We start from the raw sequence: 26821 nt of genomic DNA, 5'->3' as shown, positions 1-26821 counted from the left end.
ATCTTCAAAAAAAAATGTTGTTAAAGATTGACACATTTAAATGAAAACCACAAAGGACCTTGGAAAATGCTCCAGTTATTACTAACAGCTGGGGAGAGCCAATGAGTATGTATAGGCGTCTGCCTTTGGAGGATACTTGCTGGGCTGCAGGTGTGATTTCTGAAATTTTTGTAGGATTCTCAGCAGCACAGACATTTTTCATCATTGTCGGCTAACCAGTACTGTCTCTTCTTCTCTCTTTTTTCCTCTGATGTATCCAACCTGTCAACTGATAAGAGAGGGCAACAGTGAACTGCTATGGGGGAGAAAACCAAATAGGGAATGTCATGGTCTTGAGTCTGAAATAAATGTTCAGTTTTTTTTTAATAATGATTTTGAATTCGACAGCTTAGAGCCCTTAAAGCAGGGCTGTTTGGCTGCTGCTAGCTATGTGTGTAGGGTCACGTGCTGATGTTAGCCTGTCTGACTTTCCTTAAAGCCTTCCCATAGCTTATATCCCATAGGTTAAGAGTCTCAAGATGGCTCCGAAGTATTTTAGCGATGAGAAGAGGTCACAAAGTCCCAGGTTCAGGATTGTGTTTGGAACAGAATTAAGCCACTAGAAGCTTGAGGACAAGCTCAATGACTCTGAGGGTCAATTGATGGGCAAATGTAGTATATGTGGAAAGGTATATAGATATAATGGCTGCCAAGCTAGCCTCAGGGTCAAGAAAATTGGGATTCCACTCCTGCCTTTGGACACATACTGGCTTTGTTACCCTGGACAAATCCCGTGACCTGTCAGTGCCCCAGGCGACTCTTTGGAGTCTTTCTAATACATAAGTGAAGAAAGCAACTACCTTTCTCAGTTCTGTAGCTTGCAAAGGAAAAGCCAGAAATCTTTTTGAAAAGAAAGCTACCTCAATTTTACACCCATCTGGCATAGAAGTGTTTGTAGTCAAGATAGATTATGAAGGTTGAGCCAAGAAGCTGCTGGAATTAGTGAATTGACATCTGTACAGGGTGGTCCTTAGGAGGACCTCACTGTATTGATGAAATCCCAAGTCTGGCTAAAAAACAAAATCTAGTATGAAAGACAGAGTGGAATCAAAAAGCAAGAGACAACCATTTGCTTTGGGAAAATAGATGATTTTGTACCACTTCAATAGTGTCCCCTTGACGGAATAATATTAGCTCTGGAGCCCTAAAACCCAGATTCAAGACCTAGTCTTGTCTTTTAGCACTTGTGTAAACTTTGGCAAGAAATTTCACTTATCTGTGCTAAACTCAGGTTTCTCATCTGCAAAATGGGTGGGTTGGGTTATATGATCTCTAAAATTTTTTCCAACTCTGAAATCCAGCAATTTTCTGGTATCAAGGATTAACGACATGTTAATGATGATAAAAACTGATATTTATAGTGTTTGGAAACTTATCAAGTACTTTATATATAGTATCTTATCTGATTCTTACAACCACATGTGGTACAAGCACTACAGGTATTATTCTCTCCATCTTACAGATGAAGAAACTGAGGCTTCAAGAAATAAAGCAATTTACCCAAGATTACTCAGCTTATAGATATCTAAGGTATCAGATATTTCTGACTACAAGTCCAGCAGTCTATCCACAATGCCATGCTGAAAACAAAACAGTGTGGACCGTTGTCATAAAACTGTTTGCCTATGTGTTCTGGGAACCGTTTTAGGCTCTTCAGCTTTTCAGTTTATTTTCAGCTCTGTCCCAAGCTCACCCCATTGTTAAGTAGATAATGTCCCCTAGGGTGAGTAATCATATGAGGTCTTTGGTACTAAACTGCTGGTCAGTGTAGAGGGGAAAGGGAAGCAGGAGAAGATGACCAGGCCTTGGTCATTCTTGGTGGTCAAGGAAAGAATTAGTGGAGTTCTGGGGCCTTTCTGGTTATGAAGGGCTGATACAATCACCAGACAAGCCAGCTCCATCCCCGAGGCTCGTTCCAGTGTTAAATAAGATTGTTTTCCTAAAGATGAGGGTCTCAGAGGTATTCCACCTCCTCCCTTCCCCAGACTCCCTGTGGGCAGTATTTAGTGGTCTGTGTCCAATTCATTTTGAGAAGGATGGAGTTAAAACAGTTGGCTAAAGGAGGCCTCATGGGTGTATGCTTGCCATCTGACTCTGCTGTATATGACAGCATGATCCTTTGCCGCTGATTAGAAGCTATGGCCGTTTATTTTAAGTAATCAAAGTTTGGTTTTTTTTTTGTGTGTGTGTATGTGTATATGCGTGTGTGTTTTTAGTGAGGGATAAATGACCATAAACTGTCTCCTGCAATTCATCAGGTATTATGGATATGTCAAGCATCCTTTAATGGCTCTAGGATTTGGAATGTGGTTGCTTTTTTAGGGAAATACATCTTCAGGTCTCAAATTTTACAGAAAGGAATGTGTGTGTGTGTGTGTATACAAGTGTGTGTGCACATGCTAGCATGTGCACGTATATGTGTATGTATGTGTATATGTATTCACATTTGGTATGGACCTGGAATTTTATCAGCACGGAGAATGCACTGTGTGAGAAATCTGTCCACCAATGCAACTTGGCAAATCATCTGTCCCTTATACTTCTGCCTCTGAGATATAACATTGATTTATGCCTAATTTCCTTTGAAATTAGTACAAACACAACTTTCTATCAGAGGCTACTCCTGATTCCTCCAGCTTGTGATTCCTTCCCACCCCCAAAAACAATCTTGTAGCTGTTTTGTATATATTTTGCAAATATTTGCATGTATACATGTTGTCTCTTTTTGATAGAAATATAAGCTTACTGAGGATAGGGACTGTTTTATTTTTGCCTTTGTTTTCCAGGGACCTAGCATAGTTCCTGGCATATAGCAAGTACTTAAAATGATTGCTGATTAATCAAAAATCTCTTTCTTTCTTTTTCTCTTTCTCTCTTTCCTTTCTTCCATCCTTCTTTTTCCCTTCCTTTCTTCCTTCTTTTCTTCCTTCTTTCCTTTCTTTCTTCCTTTCCTTCCTCTTTCTTTCTCTTTCTTTCTTCTTTCTGTCTCTCTCTTTCCTTCCTTCTTTTTCTGCCTTCTTCCTTTGTTTCCCTTCCTTCCTTTCTTCCTCCCTCCCTTCCTTTTTTCTTTTTCTCTTTCTTCCTTTTTATTTTTTCCAATTTTCTTCCTTCCTTTCTTCCATTTGCTTTCCTTCTTTTTTCCTTCTTTTCTTCCTTCCTTACTTCTTTCCTTCCTTCATTTTTCTCTCTCTCTCTTTCACCTATTACTATCTGTCTGTCAATCTATCCCTCTATCTATCAATCTATTTGTCATCTATCCCACCTATCTATCTATCTTTGTTGTGAGGGGGCAGGTAGCACGTGTGTAAACACACATACATTAGTTTCCTGTGTATGTATGCACACACAAACACTTTTATATATATTTATACACACTTAAGAAATAAATTTCTTTTTAAATTTATGGTCATGGCCACATTTGGTTTCTAAACACAATTGATAGTGATCAACCTAGGAGAAATTTTACTGTTGTGAGGGACCTTAGAGATCACCTAACATTTTACAGCTGAAGAAACTGAGGCCCTAAAGGGCTGATGTCAAGCAGTAAATATAAGAGCTTATTTGGACCCAGTTCCTCTGACTCCAAGTCAGTCCCCTTTTCTCTACATCATTCAACCCATTATATACGTCTTCTTTTAATTGGTTGCTTAACCCATGTTTGAGGCTGAGGACGGATATAAAATTCCAAGTTTGAAGTCTTTGGCTTCCCTTTTAACACAGCATCTAGGCAGATAGGAAGAGAGAAGCTGAAGGAATTCCTGGTGAACATTATATTCTCCTCACCAGACTGTCTTTCCTTTTGAGCAATCATTCAGAACCACTATTCATACTGAGATGGGTCTCAGAGGATCTGACAGAATCCCTGATTAGATGAATGTCTTTATTTAGTACACAGACTGGGATATATGTCTTCTTTTGACATGGGGAAAAAGGAGAAGTTGGTACTGTGGGACCATTTTTCTTTAATTATTAACCATTAAAGAGAGAGCCATTATCGCATAGTAGAAAGAGTCCCATTTTTGGAGTTAGGAAGGCCTGGGTTCAAGTCCTATCTCTGACATGAACTGACTTTGTAACTATAGGCAAGTCATTTAACTTAGGGGCCCCAGGCAACTCTCAGACTAAAAGTTGTAGGGAAGCATCACTGGAAGGAATTTCTACATTGGGATTTTCTATACCAGTGAAATCGTTAAGTACAGACCAAAATCCAGCTGTTACAGCCCAAATTAAAGTTCTGACATATATTCAAGTCCACATTTTACTGTTTCCTACTGGTGGGGCCTTGGCCAAGATGTTTAACATTCTCTGGTCTCAGTTTCCTTAGTAAAAGTTTTTTTTTCAGGAAAATTGAGGTGGGTGGGAAGGGGCAGGAGAAGGGATAGAATACAATCTTGGCCATAGTGATTTCTAAGATTCCTTCCAGCTCCAACTTCTTGTGTAGTGTTTCAGTGGCATTAAAACTTTATTCACAAACTTAAATGTGAACAACACCCTCTCCTTTTCTTTGCTGTTTTTTTTTTCCCCTCATCATTGAATAAAGATATTTTGAGGAGGTGGTTTGGCCAAGCCCAGACAATAGAGACTCTGGCGATTGGCAGCCCTAGGGTAAGTAAGGTTTCTGGCTATTTTTGAACTAATGCTGTTGTAGTCATTTTGTTGTGACAGGCCCAAGTTTTGAAGATCACTTTTCTTTTACTTGAAAATACAATCGTATAAAATATTAAGTGGTAGATGGAAAGAATTTAAGACTGTTTACTTTGGTGCCAATATAGAGCAAATGTATAGTATTGGCAGTGATTGTGAAAGGAAGACATGGTGAAAAACCACCTTGATTCATATTCATAAGACTGGCTGTGTTCTCTAACTACCAAATCACATGAAATCTTTTGTCCTAAGGGCAATCCCAGACAATCCTCTACAGGCAACAAAGAAGATGTCATGAAATAAACTCATCAATAAACAATGGAAATGTTGAAGGAGAGGGAATTTGAGTGTGTTTTGTTCAATGTCTGATTAGACATTAACCAGAATGCCTTGGATTTTGTTGAATTCCCATCCCAATGGTTCATTTCCCCACACCTTAGAAACGTGGCTAAACCAAACATGAAGTTAGTTACAAATACCATAGAATAAGAAGGTGAGTGTGTATATGTGTGTGTGTGTGTGTGTGTGTGTGTGTGTGTGTGTATTTAACACAGGGTGAGCCCTTGGGTAGAAAGTGGGATCACAGGATCATCAATGGGATCATCTCCTAGATGATTTTCAAGAAAGCAAGAGTTTGTGGTTATCAAAGATGTCTGAGTCTTATAGTTGCTAAGCTCATTTTGATGTCTATTGCAGTTTTTATGAAATAGGATCTCAAGGGGGGCAGTTGGAAGATCACAGAAAATTGTAATAATCAATTATTCTTTGTGTACCTATTCTTATTCAAGCTAATTCAGGATGGTTAATGACTATTAATCTTCTAGCAATCAAATATTGTTAACAATAATGATAATAATAACACCTTCCATTTAAATCATGCCTTATACTTTTCAGAGTGCTTATATATATATATATGTATATCCTTAGATGACTTATTTAGAGCTGGAAATGAGTGGAGGCATCTAGTTCAATTTCCTCATTTTTCAGATGAGGAAACCGAGCCCCAGAGGGGTTGAATGACTTGTCCAAGGTCACAAAGGTAGGAAGTAGCAGAGTTGAAATTCAAACCTAGATCCTCTGACTAAAGCCATTGTTGTTGCCACTGCATCATATTGCCCCACTCCATCGCTTTCTCTGTCTCTGTCTCTCTCTCTCTCTCTTTCTTTCTCTTTTTCTCTCTCTTTTTCTTTGTATTTCTGTCTCTGTCTGTCTCTCCTTAGATTAGGAAAAGTTACAGCAGGGTCATAACTAGGAATTTTTGCAGCTGGGGCAAGCGCGAAGACTGTGCCAAGTAGCACTAAAAGCATTGTCAGTGGGTGGATGGTTTGATGTCCCCCCTTCCAGGGAAGACAAAGACATCAGAATGCTAAGAAGTAGCCGCTGGGGAGGCTACCCAGAGAATGGAGTCCATGTGGTAGTTTCTTATTTGGATGAATTATTCCTGATTACTCGATGCTAAGATGAATCATTTCTCTACACTTGTCTCAAGAAATCTGATTACCAGAGGATGGGGCTTAGAGCAATAAACCTTGAAGCAAATAGATGAGATATTTAGGGAGAGGGCTGAAATAGGTAGGGGTTGGAACTCAGTCCTCCTCCTTCCCAAAATCAGCCCTTAAAGTATTGTGTTAGGGAAGAAAGGGACCTCAGTCTGACTTCTTTACTCTAAGGAGGAGGAAATTAAGGCCAGAACGAGGGTAAGGGAGTAGACCGCGGCTCCAAACTCTTACTGAAGTTGATTCTGAGTTGAGGTGGAGTCAAATGGAGCTCAAATCTGAGAGCTGGAAGAGACCTTGCCCAAGCCCCCATTTCACAGAGGAGGAGACAGATGCACAGAGTCAGTGTCAGAGTAGGAATTAGGACCCAGTTCTCTTGACTTCCAGTTACATTCTCTTTCAGTCTGACTGTTGAAATTTGACCTCTCTTGGTGGGATGGGGACATCAGCCCTTCCTGATCTTTTGACTCAGGACAAACAGCCAAACTGGGAGGGCCATCAGTCCTTCCAGGGGCATGCTGGCCACTAAGATCACTTTCTGCTCCAACTTGGGAAAAGTTTAAGCAGCTTATAATAATTAGCATCTTTTTAAAGTTTGGAAAATGCTTTACATACGTTATCTCATTTGATCCACACAACAAACCTGTGAGGTAGATGTTATTGTTATCCCCATTTTACAGATGAGGAAACTGAGCCTGAGAGAGATTAAGTGACCTGCTTAGGGTCAGAGATCTAGTAAGTATCAGGTGTGATTGAACTGATTCTCAGTCTTGCACTCTATTCATGGCACCAACAATTTAGAAATAAAAAGCTTTAAGGCAAAGAAAAGTTCTGAGGATGAGACATGCAGAGACAATCCCAGAAGAAAATATGATCCTCCAGTAGGAACTCGCTCCGTCCTTTGCCTTGCTATGTTTAAAGCGCCCCCATTAGCCTTCTTCTCTACTCAGCCATACTGAGAGACTGTGGAAAACTTTTAGTCCTGAGGAAACATTTTCCCTTCCCCCTCAATGGTGGTTTAATTGCACAACTCTTAGCTCCAGGCATTGCGACCTTGTCTTTTCCTAGCATCAGAGAGACAGAAGTATCTTTTGAAAAGCACGTCTCTCCAAAAGAGGCAGATAGGCTAGTCATTCATTTTATTGACCAACTGACCACATTCTTGTCCCGCATCCCTTCCTTTGCCTGCCCTCATTCTAAAAGGTCTTCCATTTCCATAATCTATTCATGCACATATTCAAGCCCCTTCCCAACTTACCTTTGTTCCATGGGCTGCCACCATTTCCTAGACAGAAGGAAATGTCACTGGCACTGAGGGGACAGGTCTAAATAGAAAGGGCCTCGGGGCAGCTAGGTGGCGCAGTGGATAGAGCACCGGCCCTGGATTCAAGAGGACCTGAGTTCAAATCTGACCTCAGACACATAATGCTTAGTAGCTGTGTAACCCTGGGCAAGTCACTTAACCCCATTGCCTAACCCCCCCCCAAAAAAAACCCCAAAAAACAAAAACAAAAAACCAGTAAACAGAGAAGGCCTCCCTCCGCACCTCTAGAATGGGTTAGAACTTGGGCCTACCAACTTCTTCTCTGTCCAGTGAGCACTGTATGGTAATTAAACTATGGCCACTTCAATTTTCATTGTCCTGGGCAATGGCTCTGTTCCCCTTCCCCAAACCATTCTCTCTTGTGGCCCTACCACCACCTTCTCTTCCAACAGGCTCTGTTCAGGCCTTCTCCCTTAGAGGAATACAGTCACTGGACAGTGGCCCTGGAAATCTTCCAATCTGGGGACAAATTTCCTGACCTTGGACAACTGCACACCCTGAGCAAAGCTCAAGATGCTCTGCCCTAGTTAAGGTTCTGGGTTACAGTGACCACCATATTTATGAAACAAAATTCCTCATTACTATTTCTGAAATGCATGTTTTTTTTTCTTCTCTGATTGTTTAGGATATTACCATTCAGAAGGCTATCATCCACCCTCCCTATCCCTACTAGTTGTTGGGCAGGGGAATTCTGGGTTCATAGGGACCATAAGATTCAAAATGAATGGATTAAATTCCATCACTCACACTGTTGGGACAAGTTGCTGCTCCTGAAGAACAGTGTAGTATGGTGTAAAGAACACTAACTCCAAAGTCAGAGGACCTGGGTTCAAATTTTACTTCTGATACTATCCATGTGATCTTGGGCAAATCACTTGAACTCTGGGCCTTAGTTTCCTTATATGTAAAATGAGGGGCTTGGACTAGATCACTTGGGACATCCCTTCCAGCTCTAAGTCTATGATCTATTTCTTGAAATCATAGGATAAAATCCATTCTTCTTTTATAAAGGAAAAGAGATAATAGTCCCTTAAAAAGGAAGATTTCATCTTGAACGAAAGAATGAAAAAGGATTTATTAAGTACTTACAATGTGTAAAGAATTGTGCTAAGTTATGGGGATGCAAATAGAAAATTAAGATGGTCCCTGCTCTCAAGGAGCTCACATTCTAATCCTGTAGACAACGCATATGGAAGGTTTCAGTTGCTAGGCAAATGGACAGATCCCCGATTGCTGAGGGTACAGAAGCAAGACAACTGGCAATGTATCATCTTTGGTGCCATTTCCCCTGAGAAAACCTGATCTAAGTTTCTGATGTTGAACCGTTGGATAATGCTAAAGACTGGTGGCGAGAACTTTCTTTTCTGGATTATCAGTAGTTGGGGCTACAGTTTTCAGGCCTCATCTCCAAGATGGTGGCTCTGAGGACTGGGCTGCAAGAAAGACCAGAAGGTAGGTGTGGGGATTGGGTGGGGGGAGATTGGTAATACTCTCAGGCTCTTGGGCTTACCTGCCTATAGGTGGCAGATGGTGTTGGTGATGTCCAGGAGAGTGAGCTCCTTAGCCCAGGGTGGAAGCAACACTAATGAGTGGTCTTGAGGACACTGTTTTTCCCGAGGCTTTTGGTTTCAGGGTACTGGTCACTCTTTCATCCCCCTCCCTTCCTCTCCCACCACAGTGCTGAAAGCTGTCACTTAATAGATAACATGGTTTTCCTGTTGCTAGTTAATTTTCTCTAGTTTCCTTTCTCATCTTTCCCACTCCTGGCTTTTCTCATGAAGCTCACTTTGTTTCCACATCTCTGTCTCTTAGCATGTGGCAGTCACAGAGCGAAGAGGGCAGAGCAGACCCTGGATGTGAGTTCCCTTGTAAATTTGTGCCTTTTGTGTCAGTGAGACGCAAGTGTGGTCTCCTGCCAACAACCAGCCTAAAGCCTGGTATCTACTGAATGCTGCATTTGGGTTGGGTCCCAGCTTCAGGAGAGGGAGGAGGGAGGGGAATTCCTTCCTGGCTGGACCAAGACAATCAACTTATGAACAGGAACGTGGGATCTAATTACCCACAGGGTTATCTTAGCTTGCATAGCTGCGACTGTTGCTAAGAGTTATAAAAGCATCCGGTGTTTCAAAATCAAGCAACAGCCTGAGTCTTGATGACCTCCTGACAATAATTTATTGGTGAGGGTGGGAGCCAGGGAAATCCTCTTCTCCACCCCTTAAACTTTTCATTCCTTGGCATGGAATCTCCACTGATTTACTTGCCAGAGAATGTGATTCCCCACACCCTGTACCCCTCTGTCATACCCCACCCACCCTGCATACTGCGTTTGGTAGTAGTTTGCACTCTTAATTGTTAAATTAATTGTGTGTGTGTGTGTGTGTATGTGTGTGTGTATGGAGCATTTAACATGCTCTACTCTTTTAGGGTTTCCATTTGACTTTGTTGATCCTAGAAATTCTTATAGGTGTTTCAGTAATTTCAGTTAGTGAACTCTTGCCTGTGTCTGAAACAGATGAAAAGGGAAAAAGATTCATTGTGCTTCTCAACAATTGACATTTCAGAGATGTTAGATTTGGAGTCAGAGGCCCTGGGTTCAAATGCTGTCTCTGCTACTTATTAATTGTGTGTCCTTGGACTAACCAATTGTCCACTTTTACCTCAGTTTCCTCAACTGTAAAGTGAGGGGAGTAGATTATTTGACCTGGAAAGACAGCACAGTATAAATGGAGAGAATGCTAGCCCAGGAGTCAGGAAGACCTGAATTCAAATCCTACCTTAGATACTGTGTTACCACTTACTCTGTCTGAGCCTTAGTTTGCTTATCTGCAAAATGAGAGGGTTTGACTCTATGACCTTTAGGGCCCCTTCCTGTTCTATGTCTTTGATCCTATGGTTAGATGACCTCCCAAGTCCCATCTATGTCTAGCCTTATGATTTTTCAAATGAGGGACTTGGGCAAAAAAGTCCCTTCTAATTCTAAGTTTATGACCCATCAAGCAACACCTAGGCCTTAGGAAAATGGATACAAGGGCTAGCTAGGTGGCACAGTGGATAGAGCACTGGCCCTAGAGTCAGGAGGACCTGAGTTCAAATTCAGCCTCAGACACTTGCTAGATAAGCAAGATCCTGAACAAATTACTTAATCCTGATTGCCTCCAAAAAATACAAACAAACAAAAAGCTGGACACCTTTAACAATAGGTTTGAGACTTAAGCTTTCTAGATTTTTTGGGTTGCGTCAAGATTTCATGGAAAAGGGGTGACCACTCATTTGTGAAAAGTTCTTGCAGACATTTCTCCCTCTAGCTACCCACTGAAATGCCCAAAAGAGAAAGACACTGAGGCAGAGGGGAGTTCAAACCCTGCGCCTGACACATACTGGCAGTGTCACCCTGGGCAAGTTATTTAATCTCTCAGGCTTCAGGGAACTGTCAGACTTTAAGTAGCAAAGCAGTTGTAGATCTGCCTTGAAAGTGCATTTCCTCCCTGGGAATGCCCTACACAGATAAAATTACAAGTTGAATAGTTAACAAGAAATTTCTAGAAGAAATGTTACCGTGATGGTGCCTTCTCTGTTGACTCTCTGTGCTTCCATAGTATTCCCAATATCTAACTGTGTCTCATAGCCTATAGGTGGGATCTAGGTAATGACCTTTTCTTTTGGTTGCCTAAGTAGTTCAAGGATGGGGAGCCTTCAGCCTCGAGGCTACATGTGGCCCTCTAGGTTCTCAAGTGCGGCCCTTTGACTGAATCCAAATTTCACAGAACAAATCCTTTTATTAAGGGATAAAGTAAGAGATACTTTATCTAACCATCAGCAAAGTAATTGAGTTGAGGTCCATTCGTGACCTTTTCTACCCACTGGCTTTCCTAAATTAATGAAGTAAGCAACATAATATGTTAGGAAGATTACTGCTTTTTGAATAAGAAGACCTGAGCTCAAGTTCAAACTCTGACATGTACTAGCTGTGTGGCCTTGGGCTGTTGTCAGTGACCTTAATGAAAGGAGAGATGCCCCAGGATTAGAAGATGTGTACATATTGTATTAATTAGCTTTCTGAAAAGAAGAGAGAATTGAGTCTGCAAATAATAAGCCAGTGAGTTTGAATTCTATTCCTGGAAAAATTTTGTAACTGTTATTTATTATTAAAGGGAGGGTTAGTGGATATTTAGAAAAGGAAATACTGATCACAGAGAGCCAGAATGGCTTTATCAAAAAAAGGACGTGCCAAATTAACTTAATTTCCTTTTTTGACAGGGTTACAAGACTGGTAGACCAGGGAACTGCTATAGATAGAGTTTGCTTATGTTTTAGCAAAGCATCTAATTTATCATACTCTTCTAGTGAGAAATATTGAGAAATGTGGGCTAGTCTTAGTATAATTAGGTGAATTCAGAAATAGTTGAATGATTGGACCCAAATAGTAGACATTAATGCTTCAGTCAGTCAACAAACATTTATTAAGTACCTGGTATGTGCCAGGCATTGTGTAAAGTATTGAGATACAAAGAAAGGTAAAGGACGGTTCCTGTCTTCAAGGAGGTCAAAATCAGTTGTCATCTTGGAAGAAGGTCTCTACCAAAGTATCCCAAGCATATATTCTTGTCCTAATGTGATTTAACATTGTTTTATTTTTAGTAAACGCCTTGTATAAAGATATAGATGGATGTCATCCTTCTATTGGCGGATGAAAAAAGCTAGAAGAAATGGTTAAGACATTGGACAACAGAGTATTCCTATTCCTAAAGATTTCTACAGACTAGTACGTTGAGCCTAATCTAGAAAGATGAAGTTTAATAGGGATACATGTCATCTTAAATTTTGGTTTAAAAAATCAGCTTCACAAATACAAGATGGAAGAAGTCATGGTTATATGACAGTTTGGCTGAAGAAGATCCTGGGGGTTTGAGTGGACTACAAATATGAATGAACAGTGTGATATAGCAATCACAAAAGCTAATGTGGTAGAATATTTTGAGAGGTGTAGGGGCCAGTACTATGGAGATGGTAATTCTCCTCTCCTCTGCTATGACCAAACAATACCTGAATATTGTGTTGAGTTTTGAATGTGTTGTATTTCAAGAATGATATTAATTAACTGGAAAACATTCAGAGAAGGTTGACCAGAATGGCAAATGACCTTTAGATCATGCTGTATGAGGAGTGGTTAAATGACTGGGGGTGTTTAGTCTGCAGAAGAGAAGACTTTAGGGAGAGACAGCTCTTTCTGTGTGTGTAAAGGGTTGTCGTGTGAAAGAAGGTTTGGACTTGTTCTGGTTAGCCCCAGTAAACAGAATTCAGAGCAACAGGTCAAGTTGCATAGAGACAAACTTAAGTTTGATATAAGGAAAAAAAACAAACCACCTTCCTAACAATTAGTTATCCAAAAAGAGCTCTCCAAGAGCTGCCTTTAGAGGGAGTGGGATTCCCCTCATTGGAGATCTTCAAGCAAAAGTTGGATGCCCAGTTTTGCATTTGTTGTACAGCTGACTTTTATTTTGTTTTTATTTTTTTTTAAATAAATTTATTTATTTTTAGTTTTCAACATTTACTTCCACAAGATTTTGAGTTCCAAATTTTCAACCCATCTCACCCCTCCCCCCACCCCAAGATGGCATGCATTCTGAATATCTCTTCCCCTAGTCTGCCTTCCTTTCTATCTCACCCCCCCTTCTCTTATCGTCTTCCCCTTCTATTTTCTTGTAGGGCAGGATAGATTTCTGTACCCCATTTCCTGTATTTCTTATTTCCCAGTTGCATGTAAAAACATTTTTTTAAATGTGTTTTTAAAACTTTGGGTTCCAAATTTTTTCCCTTCCTCCCTCCCCACCCACCCTCATTGAAAAGGCCAGCAGCTCAATATAGGTTATACATGTGCAGTTATGCAAAACACTTCCACAGTATACAGCTGACTTGTATTCAAACAGGGACTGAACTAGATGGCCCCTGAGATCTTCTCTAGCTTTGAGATTCTGCAACAATAATTCACATTTCTATGATGCTTTAGATTTACAAAGGGCTTTCCTTGCAACAATTCTATGAGATACATTGTGTGAATTAGCATCTCCATTTTATAGGTGAGGAAACTAAGATGACTTGCTCAGACTTGCAGAGCTAATAAGTATTATAGTCAAAAGACATGGGTTCAAGTCCCATGTCCAAGTCCAGCTCTATTCCCATGTCCTGTTGCCTTAGTTAACTGCTATGTACCTCAGTTTACTTATCTATAAAATATTTGATAATATTGGCATTGTCTACTTCACGAGGTTGTTGTGAAAAAGTCACTTTGTAACTTTTAATGTGCTGTATACATGCTAGTTGTTATTACTAACATACCTCCAGGAGCACTGAAATGACTTGGTCTGCTTACACTAAGTATATTTGGCTTGTAGAAAGTCCACACGTCCCTAAGGTTTTCCAAAAACGGTCATCTTAAAAGCCCTTTCTCATCGTAGAGTTCATGTAAGATGGAAGGGGAATTATTCTGTTTTCCTTTTATACAAATATCACCTTTATTGATATTCTTAGTTCTGGACTTTGCAAGCCGTGACTTTTTAAAATCAGTTTGACAGGCAATTTTTCATGAATTCTCAGGGATGCCGAAGGGGTCCTAGAGTTATTGTGAGCCTTGTCTTCCTATGTAGTAATACGCAGGGACAAGAAACAGCATTGGCAAGAGCTAGGAAAAGGCAGTACTGTCAGGGATGAAGGAGATGGTGGCAACAGTGACATGAGACAGAAGAGAATATAATCCCAGGAGAAATCTCCTTTCTCCACTAGCTACAAGATGGGTTCATGGAGACTTGTCACATCTGCCTGTCCAATGAGTGGGCTGACACTGAATGGGGTTTAATCTATGGTTGGAGAATATAGGTTCCCAAATCCAACTAAGACTCTAGCATCTGACTCTATAATTGAGCAGAACCCCACCCCTCAAAGTCTGATATAGTTTATTTTTAAAAAGTTAGATTTATTTCTCAAACAACTCTTTTCCTCCAGCTATGTCAATTGAAAAGAAAAAGAAGAAAAACAAAACCCTTATAATGAATAAGCACAGTCAAGCCAAAAAATTCCCACATTGCCCATGTCCAAAAATGTACCTGATGTATTTTTCATAATTTCATTCAGTAAATATGTATTAGAATCATAGAATAACCATGGTCGAGCTAGAAGGAAGCTTAGAGATGATCTAGTCCAACCCTTTCATTTTAAAGATGAAGTAACTGAGGGCTAGAGAGATTAAATGACTTTACAGCTGAAGGTCAAACAACTAGATGGGTCTACTACGTGCATAGCACTATGTGCATAGTTGCTTTAGGGGGCCACAAAGCTGAACGAGATGTGATTCTTGCCAGCAAGGAATTTGTAGCTTAGTAGAGGAGATAAGCATTATAATATTAAGTATAATGCAAAGCAGTAGGTAATAAGTGTGAAGAATTCTGTAGTAGTTTGTGTGTGTGTGTGTGTGTGTGTGTGTGTGTGTGTGTGTTTGTTTTTGGCTAGGCAGTGGGGTTAAGTGACTTGGCCGGGATCACACAGCTAGTAAGTGTTACGTGTCTGAGGCCAGATTTGAGCTCAGGTCCTCCTGAATCCAGGGCTGGTGCTCTATCCACTGTGCCACCTAGCTGCCCCAGTTTGTGTATTTTAAAGTTTTATTGATGATATTTTGTTTTTTCATATCACTGTCCCTTACCACCTATTCTACTCCCCACCCTTCCACCACAGAACTCATCCTTGTAAGTATAATCAAGCAAAACAAATTAACATATTAACTCTATCTGAAAATGTATGCCTCATTATGAACCTCTAGTCCATCACTTTTTAGAGGTGGGCTGTTTGCTTTGCTATCAGTCTCCTAAAGTCACGATTGGTCACTGCATTGATCTGAGTTCTGAAGTCTGAAGACTTTCCTTTGCATTATTTTGCTCATCATATAAGTTATTTCTTGGTTCTATTTCAATTTGCATCAGTTCATATAAGTCTCCACATACTTCTCTGAATTTATCTCCATCACTTCTCATAGCTTAGTAGTACTCAGTACACATAGCCCACAATTTGTTCAGCCATTCCCCAGTTGATTAGTACCCATTCTGTTTCTAGTTCTTCATTGCTATAAAAAGTACTACTCTAAGTACTTTATTTTTTTAATTACTTTTTTTTAAAGCAATTGGGGTTAAGTGACTTACCCAGGGTCACACAGCTGGTAAGCATCAATTGTTTGGTCTGAGGTCGGATTTGAACTCAGATTCTCTTGACTTCAGGGCTGATGCTCTATCCACTGTGCCACATGGCTAGCTGCCCCTAACTACTTATTTTTTTGCACATACCGATAATTTCCCTTATTCTTTAATCTCCTTAGGGGAATATATCTAGCAGTGGCTGTTGGATCAATATATCTGTACATTTTAGTGATTTCTATATAATTACAAATTGTTTTCCAGAATGATTAGAACAAGTCATAGCTCTACCATTAATGTGCCTGTCTTTATAGCTCCTTCAATATTTACCATTTACATCTTTTGCCATCTTTGTCTATCTGACTGTGTGTGAGGAGAAATCTTAGTGGTGTTTTAACTTGTATTTCTCTTTTTATTAGTGATTTGGAGCATTTTTTCATATTGTTGGAGATAGTTTATATTTCTTATATTGAGAATTGCCTATTCATATTCTTTGGTCATTTATCTATTGGGAAATAACTGGTTATTATAGATTTCTATTAAATCTCTGTATGTCTTGGATATCAAACCTTTATCAAAGATATTTGTGATAATATTTTTCCTAGTTAACTCCTCCTCTTCTAATTCTAGCTCCATCGATTCTGTTCATGCAAAAGTTTTTCAATTTTATGATTGAAACTGGCCATTTTATCTTCTATGATCCCATTTGTCTCTTATTTAGATAAGAATTCTCTTACTAACTAGAGTATTCTAAGATACCTTCTTCCATTTTCCTCTAATTTTTTCTACCATGTGACCTTTTATATTTAAGTTATATATCAAACTTGTAGTGATAGGTGGTCTAAAATGGTGATCTGAACCTAATTTCTTCTTGCCTGCTTTCTGGTATTCCAGAAATTTTTGTCAAAGAGGTGATTCTTACCCCGTACTTAGTACCCTTTGGTTTATTGAACCAGTTGTAGTACCTTAAACAAAGGTGGTGGATCACTTCTGGCTGGGGTGATGTTGAAGAGGTGATGGTGAGTTGGAGATTGTGGAGTGAGTATTATTGTAATAGATGAAGATGTCAAGGTGAGTATTCCAGGCAGATGCACAGATATAGGAAAGCAGAAAAGTATGTTAAGGGGATGTGATTTTTATGAGACATAATTCAGGTGTCCACTTTTTTTTTTCATTTGTGAAAAAGTAAATTTTGGGTAGCATAGGAAAGATATGAAAATTTAAAGTTTAGTGATTAGCTTTGACATAAGGAAAGCTGAGATTACTAGAAGCCAATACAGGTCCACAAAGAATAAATCATGATAAACTCATCTCCATTAGTTTTTTAAAATTGAATTTTATTTTTAATTTATGGAATAAAACAAGCATTTCTACAACATTGTATAATAAAAAGATGATAGTACAGGAAACTTCAAATATACTATGTACAACTAGCTATTCCTTTCAAATATACAACAAAATTATCATGTAAATTTCTTTTTTTTTCCTTCCCTCCCCTGCTCTCCCCTGCCCTAGAAATGGCTACCATTAGACACAAATATGCATATATACATACGTATATGTAAAATTATTATATACATACTTCTACTTATATATATATATATATAATAATTTTACATATATTTCTTTCTCTGGATACAGATAGTGTCTTTCTTCATATGTCCTTTGTAGTTAATTTGGTAATTTATAATAGACAAAATAACTTATTCACACAAAGTCATTTTTTTTTTAGGCAATTGGGGTTAGGTGACTTGCCCAGGGTCACAAAGCTAGTAAGTGTCAAGTGTTTGGTCTGAGGCTGGATTTGAACTCAGGTATTCCTGACTTCAGGGCTGGTGTTCTATCCACTTACCCACCTAGCTGCCCCCACACAAAGTGATTCTTAAAATAATATTGTTGTCACTGTACACAATGTTCTCTTGGTTCTACTCATTTCATTCTTCATTATCTTGTGCAAGTCTTTCCATGTTTTTCTAAAACTATGGAGCTATCATTTTTTATAGCACAGTAGTATTCTATCACAATCATATATCACGACTCATTCAGCCATTCCCCAATTTGATGGGCATCCCTGCAATTTCCAGTTCTTTGTCACCACAAAGAAAGCTGCCATAAACATTTTAGAAAGTATAGGTTTTTTTCCCTTTTCCCCCAATTATCTTTGGAAATGGTCCAAGGAGTAGTAGTCAGAGGGTATGGGTAGTTTAATAATTCTTTGGAAGTAATTCCAGACTGCTCTCCAAAACAGTTGGATCATTCTACAATTTTCCCACAACCTCTTCAACATTCGTCACTTTCCCCTTCTATCATTTTAGCCAATCTAGTAGGTATAAAATGATATCTCAAGGTTGTTTTAATTTGCATTTCTCTAATCAATAATGAGTTAAAGCATTAATTTTAAAAACAACATTATTGGACTTACGGAACAGGAGATTGCAACACAATGTACTTTTGAGGCTTTTCTTTGTGGACAAGATAGAGAAACAAAGTCTTGATGATAATACACTGGATAGGTTCATGGTTGGTTGAAGAACTTTGCTAAAATAGAATTAGTCAACAGGTGCTACAATGAATAATCAACAATATTAATAGACATTAATTAATAAGTAATAGTGTTAATTGATTAATACAGCATGGTCAACCTGAAGAGTGATTTTTAGTGACATATATTTGAATTTATTTTGCTCAGCATTTTTATTAATGATTTAGATGAAGGCATATATTTTTAATTTTGCAGATGATACAAAACTGGGAAAAATAGCTAATAACATGAATGATGAAATCAAGTTCCAAAATTATATTCAAAGGATGCAATGATGGGTCAAAAGAAACCTGATGAAGTTTAATGAAGATGAATGTAATGTCCTATATTTAGGTTTTAAAAAATCAATTTCATCAGTACAAGATTGAGGAGAGTGATGGAATTTTACATAAAAAGACTTTGTAGTTAACCATAAGCTCCATATAAACCAACTCTGTGGCTGCTCAAAATTGTAATGAATTTTCAGGCTTATATAATAGAGTTCAATACTCTATTCAAACTATGTGTCTGGCATCCTAGGGCCATCCTTGCCAATTTCAGTGTATCTTATCTCCACTGCTTTGGTCACCAAATAATGATTTATTTATTTATTTTTGTCTGCAATAATTTACTAGGGGCAGGTGTAGAGGGGTTGGTTGAAGGATTATGCCCATTGCTAAAAACATATATCTTTTGAAGTATTTCTGCTTGGCCCAGAAGATGAATATTTTGTTCATGTTGGGGATGCTGACAAACTGGAGTGGATATGGAGAAGAGTGGCCAAGGTGGTGAGAATAATAAGAACTGTCAAATGAGAAATGGTTAAAAGAGCTGGTGGGGATTAAACTGAGGAAAGAGTAGTTGTCCTCCAACATTTAAAGGGCTATCAGGTGAAAGAGATAGCAGACCTAGTCTGCATTACTCCAGAGGGCAGAATTCGGACCAGAGGGAAGAAGGTACAGGGAGATAGATTTTGGTTCAATATAAGGGGGGCTTTAAAAAAATATTGTTAGAACTGTTCAACAATGGAAGTGTTCAAATAGAGGGTAAGTAAATAACCATCTGTCAGACATATTGTCTACTAGATTTCTGCCCAGGGCAGGCAGTTGTTAGAAATGACCTCTGATGTTCCTGCCTACCCTAAGATTCTATGATTCTATTTATATATATGCTCTACAACTTTGACCTTCAATACTTCTTTTACCATAGCCAGTTTTCTGCTGCTACTTTTAAAAGCAGTGTGGGTAGGTTGAAAACTGTCAACTCACCATAATCAGAAAATATTTATTTTCTCTTCAGAGGTAGACAGCTGATATGAAAATATGTAGGACCATTATTTGGTTAATAACTTAGTGTGAAGGGCACTGCTATGTATTAGGGTTCCAGAAGTGTTTTGAATTACTTGTTGACAATCCTCTTACAAAATGTAGCCTAAAACAATCCATCATCTTTGTACATAAAGTGTTGAAGGATAATCCCAAGAATAGTATTTCAGGGTCACAGCTTATTACAAGAAGGGGTATGGCAATAAACAATATTAGGAAAAATATGAATAAGCAGAGCTCTTCAGGGCAATTTTAGAGTAAATTGATATCCCAGAATTAAAACAAGTTTCACAAATTTGATCCTAGAAAGAAATGAAATTTGGGTGATACAGAGATGGAATTGGAGCTTGCTTTTCTGAAATGAGATACACTATCATTCATCCTTTGTCTACTTCTCTGAGAGATATTTAATCTAAATTTACATAATATATATCTAAAGCTTCTTCCTAAAAGAAATATGTTCTTTCAATTCTAAATTTTTTTTATGAATACAGTTGATTTTACTCAGATAAAGAGCTCTGGCTTATTATGTCCATCTAAAATGGAGGCCTAGGATCACTGGAGAGGTGAATTTAGTCACAATCCAATGAAAAGCTGTAATAAAATGATTCTTTGAAGATAACTTAAGATTTTCCTTTTGGCAGAAGGTACACAAGATTTATTTTGAAGCAGCTGTGAGTCTGGTTAGATTAGGAAATATTGACTCATGCTAAATCATAAAAATAATTACCGCCCCTTAATTTTATGGATTCAGATTGGTGGTCTGAATCTTTGATGTGATACCGAAGATATGGAATTTCCATGCCCCTCCTTTTTGAAAGACACCTGGAATTATTTAGGTTTCTCAGAAATCTGGAGTCCTCCTCTCTTAACAGTTTTCAGCATTTCTAAAATTTCCTGAAATTCTGAAAATTCCTGTATCTTAACCTTACTGAATCACTGTTGGCACATCAATGGGAAACTCACTTCTACTCCTCACTGGGATGTGATGATGATGGACACTTAGGGTTTGTTCAGATAAAAATTCAATTAAGGGTTTTAAAATAAAGTATTAAAAATCAATGAGACACTAAATAATTGAATCCTAAAAAACCGATGAGTCAAAGAACAAATCGTAGAAACAATAGAAATGTCATTAAATAATGTGCAACAATGAGATAGTATACTCAAACTTATGGGATGCTGGTAAAATAGTCCTTAGAGAAATTTTTTTTATCTCTAAATCTTTTCATCAACAAAAGAGAGGGAAAATATAATGTGCAATAATAAGACAACATACCCAAACTTATGGGATGCAGATAAAGTAGTCCTTAGGGAAATTTTTTTTATCTCTAAATCTTTTCATCAACAAAAGAGAGTGAAAAATAAATCAATGTAGTGGCCATTCAATTAAAAAAACCCTATAATATTAAACTTTTAAAAAACCCAACTAAATCTCAAAGTAGAAACTCTGAAAATTGAAGAAGAGATTAATAAAATTGAAAGCAAAGAACAAAACAAATCACCAAAACCACCCACATTAAGCTGATAAAACTCAGAGCTATTTTTAAAAAGCTAATAAAATAAATGGCTAGTCAGTTTTTAAAAAGAGAAGAAAATATGATTGTATCAAAAATGAAAAAGGAGAATGAAATAAAATAAACTACTGGAAACCATTTTGCCCAATTACATGTTAAACAAAACTTAATTTAGATGAAAAGTGAGGTTTGGATCATTGGTTTGGACTTCATCCTCTATACTGGGAACTGTCTTGGTATTCTAGTAGGCAGTGGCTGCTAAGCTAGTTCCATGATCTAGTGTGATGTCTCACCACAATCTCTTCTCCATGCATCCCCAGCATCCTGGGCCTTCTTAAGCTGAGGAAACAGAGGACAGAACACTTACCTCTAATGTCTTACCAGGTCTCTATTATCTAGAATCATAAAATCACTATTGTTATCACAGGACAGGAGAGATTCAGGGACAAGTGAAAAGTAAATTATTTTCAGAGAAATCCAAAATAGAGGAGCAAATCAGTATGGTAGGATGGAGTGTCATAGCTTTAGAACTAGAAGAAACTTTAGAGATGATCTAGTCCAGACTTCTCTCTCTCTCTTTTTTTTTTTTTTTTTTGCCTAGGCAATGGGGTTAAGAGACTTGCCCATGGTCACACAACTAGTAAGGGTCAAGTGTCTGAGGCTGGATTTGAACTTAGGTCTTCCTGACTTGAGGGCTGGTGCTCTATCCATTGCACCACCTAGTGCCTCCAAGATTTCTCATTCTATAGCTAAGGACACCAAGGCCTAGAGAGGTTAAGGAACTTCCCCCAAATCACTCAGGTAGCAGGATTCCAATTGAAATCTTCTCACTACAAAGTCAGCTTTCTTTTTACTATACCTTCGTATCCTTGGAAACACCATTATGAAACATTCCTGTAAAGGAGAAATTTGGACTTACATTTTATTGGTTGACTTAACTACTTTCACTTCCTACACCATGGTATGAAATCCTGAAATTTATAATGATAACAATGACATTTAATTTAATATAACACTTATATAGTGCTTTAAGGCTTGCAAAGTGAATTACATATATTATCACAGTTGATCCTTATCACAACTCTGTGAGTTAAGTTCTGCAGATATTATTATTCCCATTTTATGGATAAGAGAACTGTGGTATAGAGAAGTTATATCTATGATCACAGGGTTATTAAATGTTAGAGGTGGGGTCTGATCTCAAATTTTCTTGACTTCTAAATCCAACATTTTTCCTATTTCACCATATGGATGAAAATTGTCAAATGATGTCCATAAGCTTATGAAAAATAGGTACTGGTCCAGTGATTTCTGAGCACCTTTATCTACACAGAGGAAAGGGAAGGCAGTACATGAATTAACTGCTATATATATATATTTTTTTAGGGTGGCCAAATCACTGAAAGTCCCTGTATATGAGACCCCAGCAGGTTGGAGATTCTTCTCTAATTTGATGGACTCAGGAAGGTGTTCTCTGTGTGGGGAAGAGAGTTTTGGTACAGGTAAGCTTTGTTATATCTGATTTTATGAAAGACAACATGTGATAATGGAAAGAGCTTTGGACTTGGAACAAAAAATCTGAGTTCAATTCCAACCAATGATACTTAATATCTATGTGTCTGCGGAAAAGTCACTTGATCCCTCTGAGTATATGTTTTCTCATGTATGACAGGGGTACACACACATACATGCACATACACACATATACAGATGCACATACACATATATACATATACTTATATATGAATATATAATAGAATATAATTATACTATATAAGATAACTTTATACAGTTGGTATGAGGAAAGCACTTTGTAAGCCAAAGATTTCATAGAAAAGTGATCACTCATTTCCTGGACATTTCCAAACCATACCACTGAATGAGTTACCACCTTCCCCTCTTCTAGCTCCTCTTTATGTGTTTTGTTATCCCCTATTAGAATAGAAGTTCCTTGTGGTCAGGAATTATTTGCTTGCTTACATTTGTATCCTCAGAGCTTAGCACAGTACATAATATATAATGTGTTTAATACATCCTTTTTATCTATTCATTCTTTATTACTATGAAGGGCATTTGGCAAGAGTACCATGTAACTTCCTGAGATTCCCTGACTCTGTTGCCTGGAGATCTATATACATGTATGTGTGCATACACAGTACATGTTTATATATAGGCACACACATGTACATGTATACATACAGACAAGTGTACATACATATACATAAATACATACATATACTTGTGTGTATATATAAATGTATAATGTATAATGTGTGTGTGTATATATATATATATATATATATATATATATATGAGTATGTATGCACGTGTGTGTATTCATCTATGCTACTGACCTGCCACTTGAGGGCAAGTCTTAGAATCCCTGCTTTTGAGCATCAGTACGGCTTAGTGAGACGTGATTGCTAAAATTTGTTTCAACCTTTTCTTCATCCTATTTCTCCTTTTATTAAAAAAAATATTCCAGTGAAATGATATCTTCTGAATGGTGTGGTTGGGTTTTAGCCAAATTAGTAACCTCCCTTAGCTCTGTCTGAAGTTGCTTTTCACAGTTCAGTGAGGTTGAATTCCAAATGATTTCATTTTTGAGTGTTTGCTATTCTTACCAAATATCTTTAGTCCCTGGAAATTTCAGGCTGATCTGCATGGGAGGGAGGGAGGGAGGGAGGGAGAAGGGCAAGGCAGCCTGATTTCCTTGGTCAGTGCTTCTAATATACATAATGTAAATTTCTATTAGATACTTTCTCTTAAAGTCTGACTGTATTTAGATCTGATCTTACTGCTTAGGTTAACCCAAGTTCCGTAACTCTTCCTGTGCCCAGCCTCAAACACAAGTTGAAAAATATAATAACGTAAAAAATAGCAGTAGACTTTAATATGATGTATCAAAGTACGCAAAGTACTTCTACATGTTTTATCTTATGAACACCTCATAATAACCGTATAATAGTTATTAATACCCACTTTATGGATTAAAAACTGTGGTTCAAGAAGTCATATGATTTGCCCATGGCCACAGTGCTATTAGTCGAGGCAACAAGTATTTATTAAGTGCTCACTATATGCTAGATACTGTGCTAAGTGCTGGGAAAACAAATAGAAGCAGAAAGAAAGACAGTCCCTGCCCCCAAGGAGCATACATTCTAATGGGGGAAGAGCGCAAAGAGGAATGAAGACCTGGCCTGAGCTTTTTCCTAAAATGGAGGTTCTAGGAGGAGCCAGCCAATCAAAGGAAGGGTTGTAGGGGCAGAGTGTATTTCCAAGGTGCGAAGGCCAGGAGCAGAGTCAGTTTCCAAGTTGAGGAGACTGTAGAGGGCTGATTGAACTTCCAGGCTGAGAAGACTGCTATGGCATGGTGTATGGCACAGTCTGGGGAAGACATTTATTCAATGGCAGAGATGGGAGTCTGTTTTTCCGACTCTAAATCCAATGCTCTATCAATTTCACCCCAACTCTTGGCACCTGAATCTGTGAGTATTTGGAAAGCATCAGGTATGGTTGGTATAATAATGATGCTTTGTGTTTCATGGAGACGTCACATCCTAGGGGGCTGGCTATAAGAGATCTTAGGATGTCTAGTTGGTCAGTTTCCTTCTCAGGCTCCTAAACCATCCATCCAAGCCATTTGTGACTGACTAATGGTGTGACTGTGGGTAAGTCACTTAAATTCTTTGAGCTTCAGTTTCCTCATCTTTAAAGTGAGGAGGTTGGACTCAGTGACCTCTAAGGTCCCTTCCAACTCTAAATCTATGATAATGTGATACTACTCAGCTTTTTCTACCCTCTTCATATAATGCCTACTTTCCAAATAGCAGGCGTGACTTTATCTTTTTTTGTCTTCATATATTTCATTTATTTATTTTGTATTTCAAATTTATTTTATCTTCAATTCACAGAACAAAACAAGCATTTCCGTAACACAGTAAAATAAAAAAGATGATGGCATATGAAACTTCAAATCTACCATATACAACTTGCTATTCCCTCCAAATATAAACTTAGTTTATATTTGATAACAGTTATCATGTAAATTTCTTTTTTCCCTCCCCCTTCCAGATATAACTTTATCTTTATACAGTCTTACAGTTGTTGTTATTGTTTGTTTGTCCTTTGTTTTCTAAGAGGACCGATGACATCACAGGATGATGTCTTGACTTACCTGTGAATTGGATTTAAGTGAGGCAAAGTTGCACAAAATTGTCAGCCTCAATCTCCTCCAGAATCATTGAAGTCCAGTGACAGGACAAAAGTCTTACATTAGTTGTGTGAGAAATGGGATTGGTAGTTCCTATTGGCTCTAAGACACTAAGGCATAAAAGTTAAACATATGGTTTTAAGGTCACAGGCAAGTCATTATCAGGGCTGAGAATTAAAATCATGTCTTCTGGCACCATCCTGCAAGTTTGGAACAGTCAGAAAAATCAGCACCATCTGCTGCACTTGTCATTTATTTCATGAATATCCTAGTCCGTTCCATCCATCCTGGGATTTTGGGGCATTCCCAAAAGAGTCACAAAGTCCAGTAATGCTAAAAACAATAGTCTATTACAGGCAACATTTTTACTTACACAAAGGAAATCTTGAGGATTAATATGAAACATCTGGGGACTTGGAATTAGGGAATAGGGACAGAAAAAGAGGGGTCCAGGACAAGAGGATACCATAAGTCTGCATTATCAGAGGGAGAAGGATGCAAGTAAATCTATCACCAAAAGGGAAAAGTTACAATTAGGTATCACTCAGCAGAGGCAGCGATAGGAGTGGTTGCAAGGAATTCTATTGCAACAATCTCCATTATAATTTCTTTTTAGAAATTATGATGATACTATGAACAGGATAATATAAACTTCATTCAAAAAAGCTGAATTGTAAATAAAAGCAGTTTGTTACCATTAAGTATTGAACAAATAACTACCTAGGGTATAGAATTGGAAAGGGAAATCCCAATGCCCTCATTTTACAAATGAAAGAACTGAGACCTAAAGAGGTAAATTCAAGGTCACACAGGTAGGAAGTAGAACAAATAGGATAAATTCAGGCTTAATGGTACTCTTAATCACCACAGAATCATGGAATTAAAAGGGGGAGAGTACTTAGAAGTCATTCAGTTCAACTTCTTCTTTTGACAATTGAAGAATTTGAGTCCTAAAGAGTTTAAGGGACTAACCCAAGGTCACATGGATAGTAAACGGCAGAGTTTTAATTTAAATTCAATCTCTTTGACTCTTTCCTCTTCACCGCAATGCTGCCTATAAACTTAGTTTAATGGATAAATGAAGCATCTTTAGATATTTCTAAGCAGAGGGATGCTGTCAAATGGCTTCCAAGTAGCCTAAGTCAATACCTATAATCTATTTGAGGCTTTCTCACATACTTGCCTTAGCCTATAATGATCTAAATTTCTATACCTATTCAACAATTATTAAATACCTGTTATATACAAGGCATAATGCTAGATAGTGAAGTAAAGATGCATTTATTAAGTGCCAGGGACTGTGCTAAGTGCTTAGGATTAAAAGAAAGGCAAAGAGATAGTCCCTGCCCTCAAGGAGTTTATATTCTAAAGGAGACAGTAATTTCTGACCCACTCCATCATCTAACAGCCAGGCAGTTCAGTGGATAAAGTATTGGCTAGAGTCAGGAAGTTCAAAATACACCTCAGACACTTATTAGTTGTGTGTCCCTGGCCAAGTCACTTAACTTATGTCTGCCCCAGTTTCCTCAACTGTAAAATGAGGATAAGAATAGCATCTACCTCCC

The 26821-nt window shown here is 38.1% G+C and overlaps 1 protein-coding gene across 1 annotated transcript in view; it reads left to right on the top strand.

Moving 5' to 3' along the window:
* PGM5 (phosphoglucomutase 5) overlaps nt 1-26821 on the top strand; it is a 214070-nt gene that overhangs the window by 105871 nt on the left and 81378 nt on the right. The window contains exon 7 of the mRNA XM_027839610.1: nt 22430-22545. Coding sequence (XP_027695411.1) covers nt 22430-22545 — 116 coding nt within the window. The remainder of the gene's footprint in view (nt 1-22429; nt 22546-26821) is intronic.

Source organism: Vombatus ursinus, unplaced genomic scaffold (assembly GCF_900497805.2).
Source record: "Vombatus ursinus unplaced genomic scaffold, bare-nosed wombat genome assembly UNPS02014832.1, whole genome shotgun sequence".
NCBI classification, from domain to species: Eukaryota; Metazoa; Chordata; class Mammalia; order Diprotodontia; family Vombatidae; genus Vombatus; species Vombatus ursinus.
The sequence above is the reverse complement of the archived record's forward strand: the minus strand, read 5'-3'. Positions and strand labels throughout refer to the sequence as shown.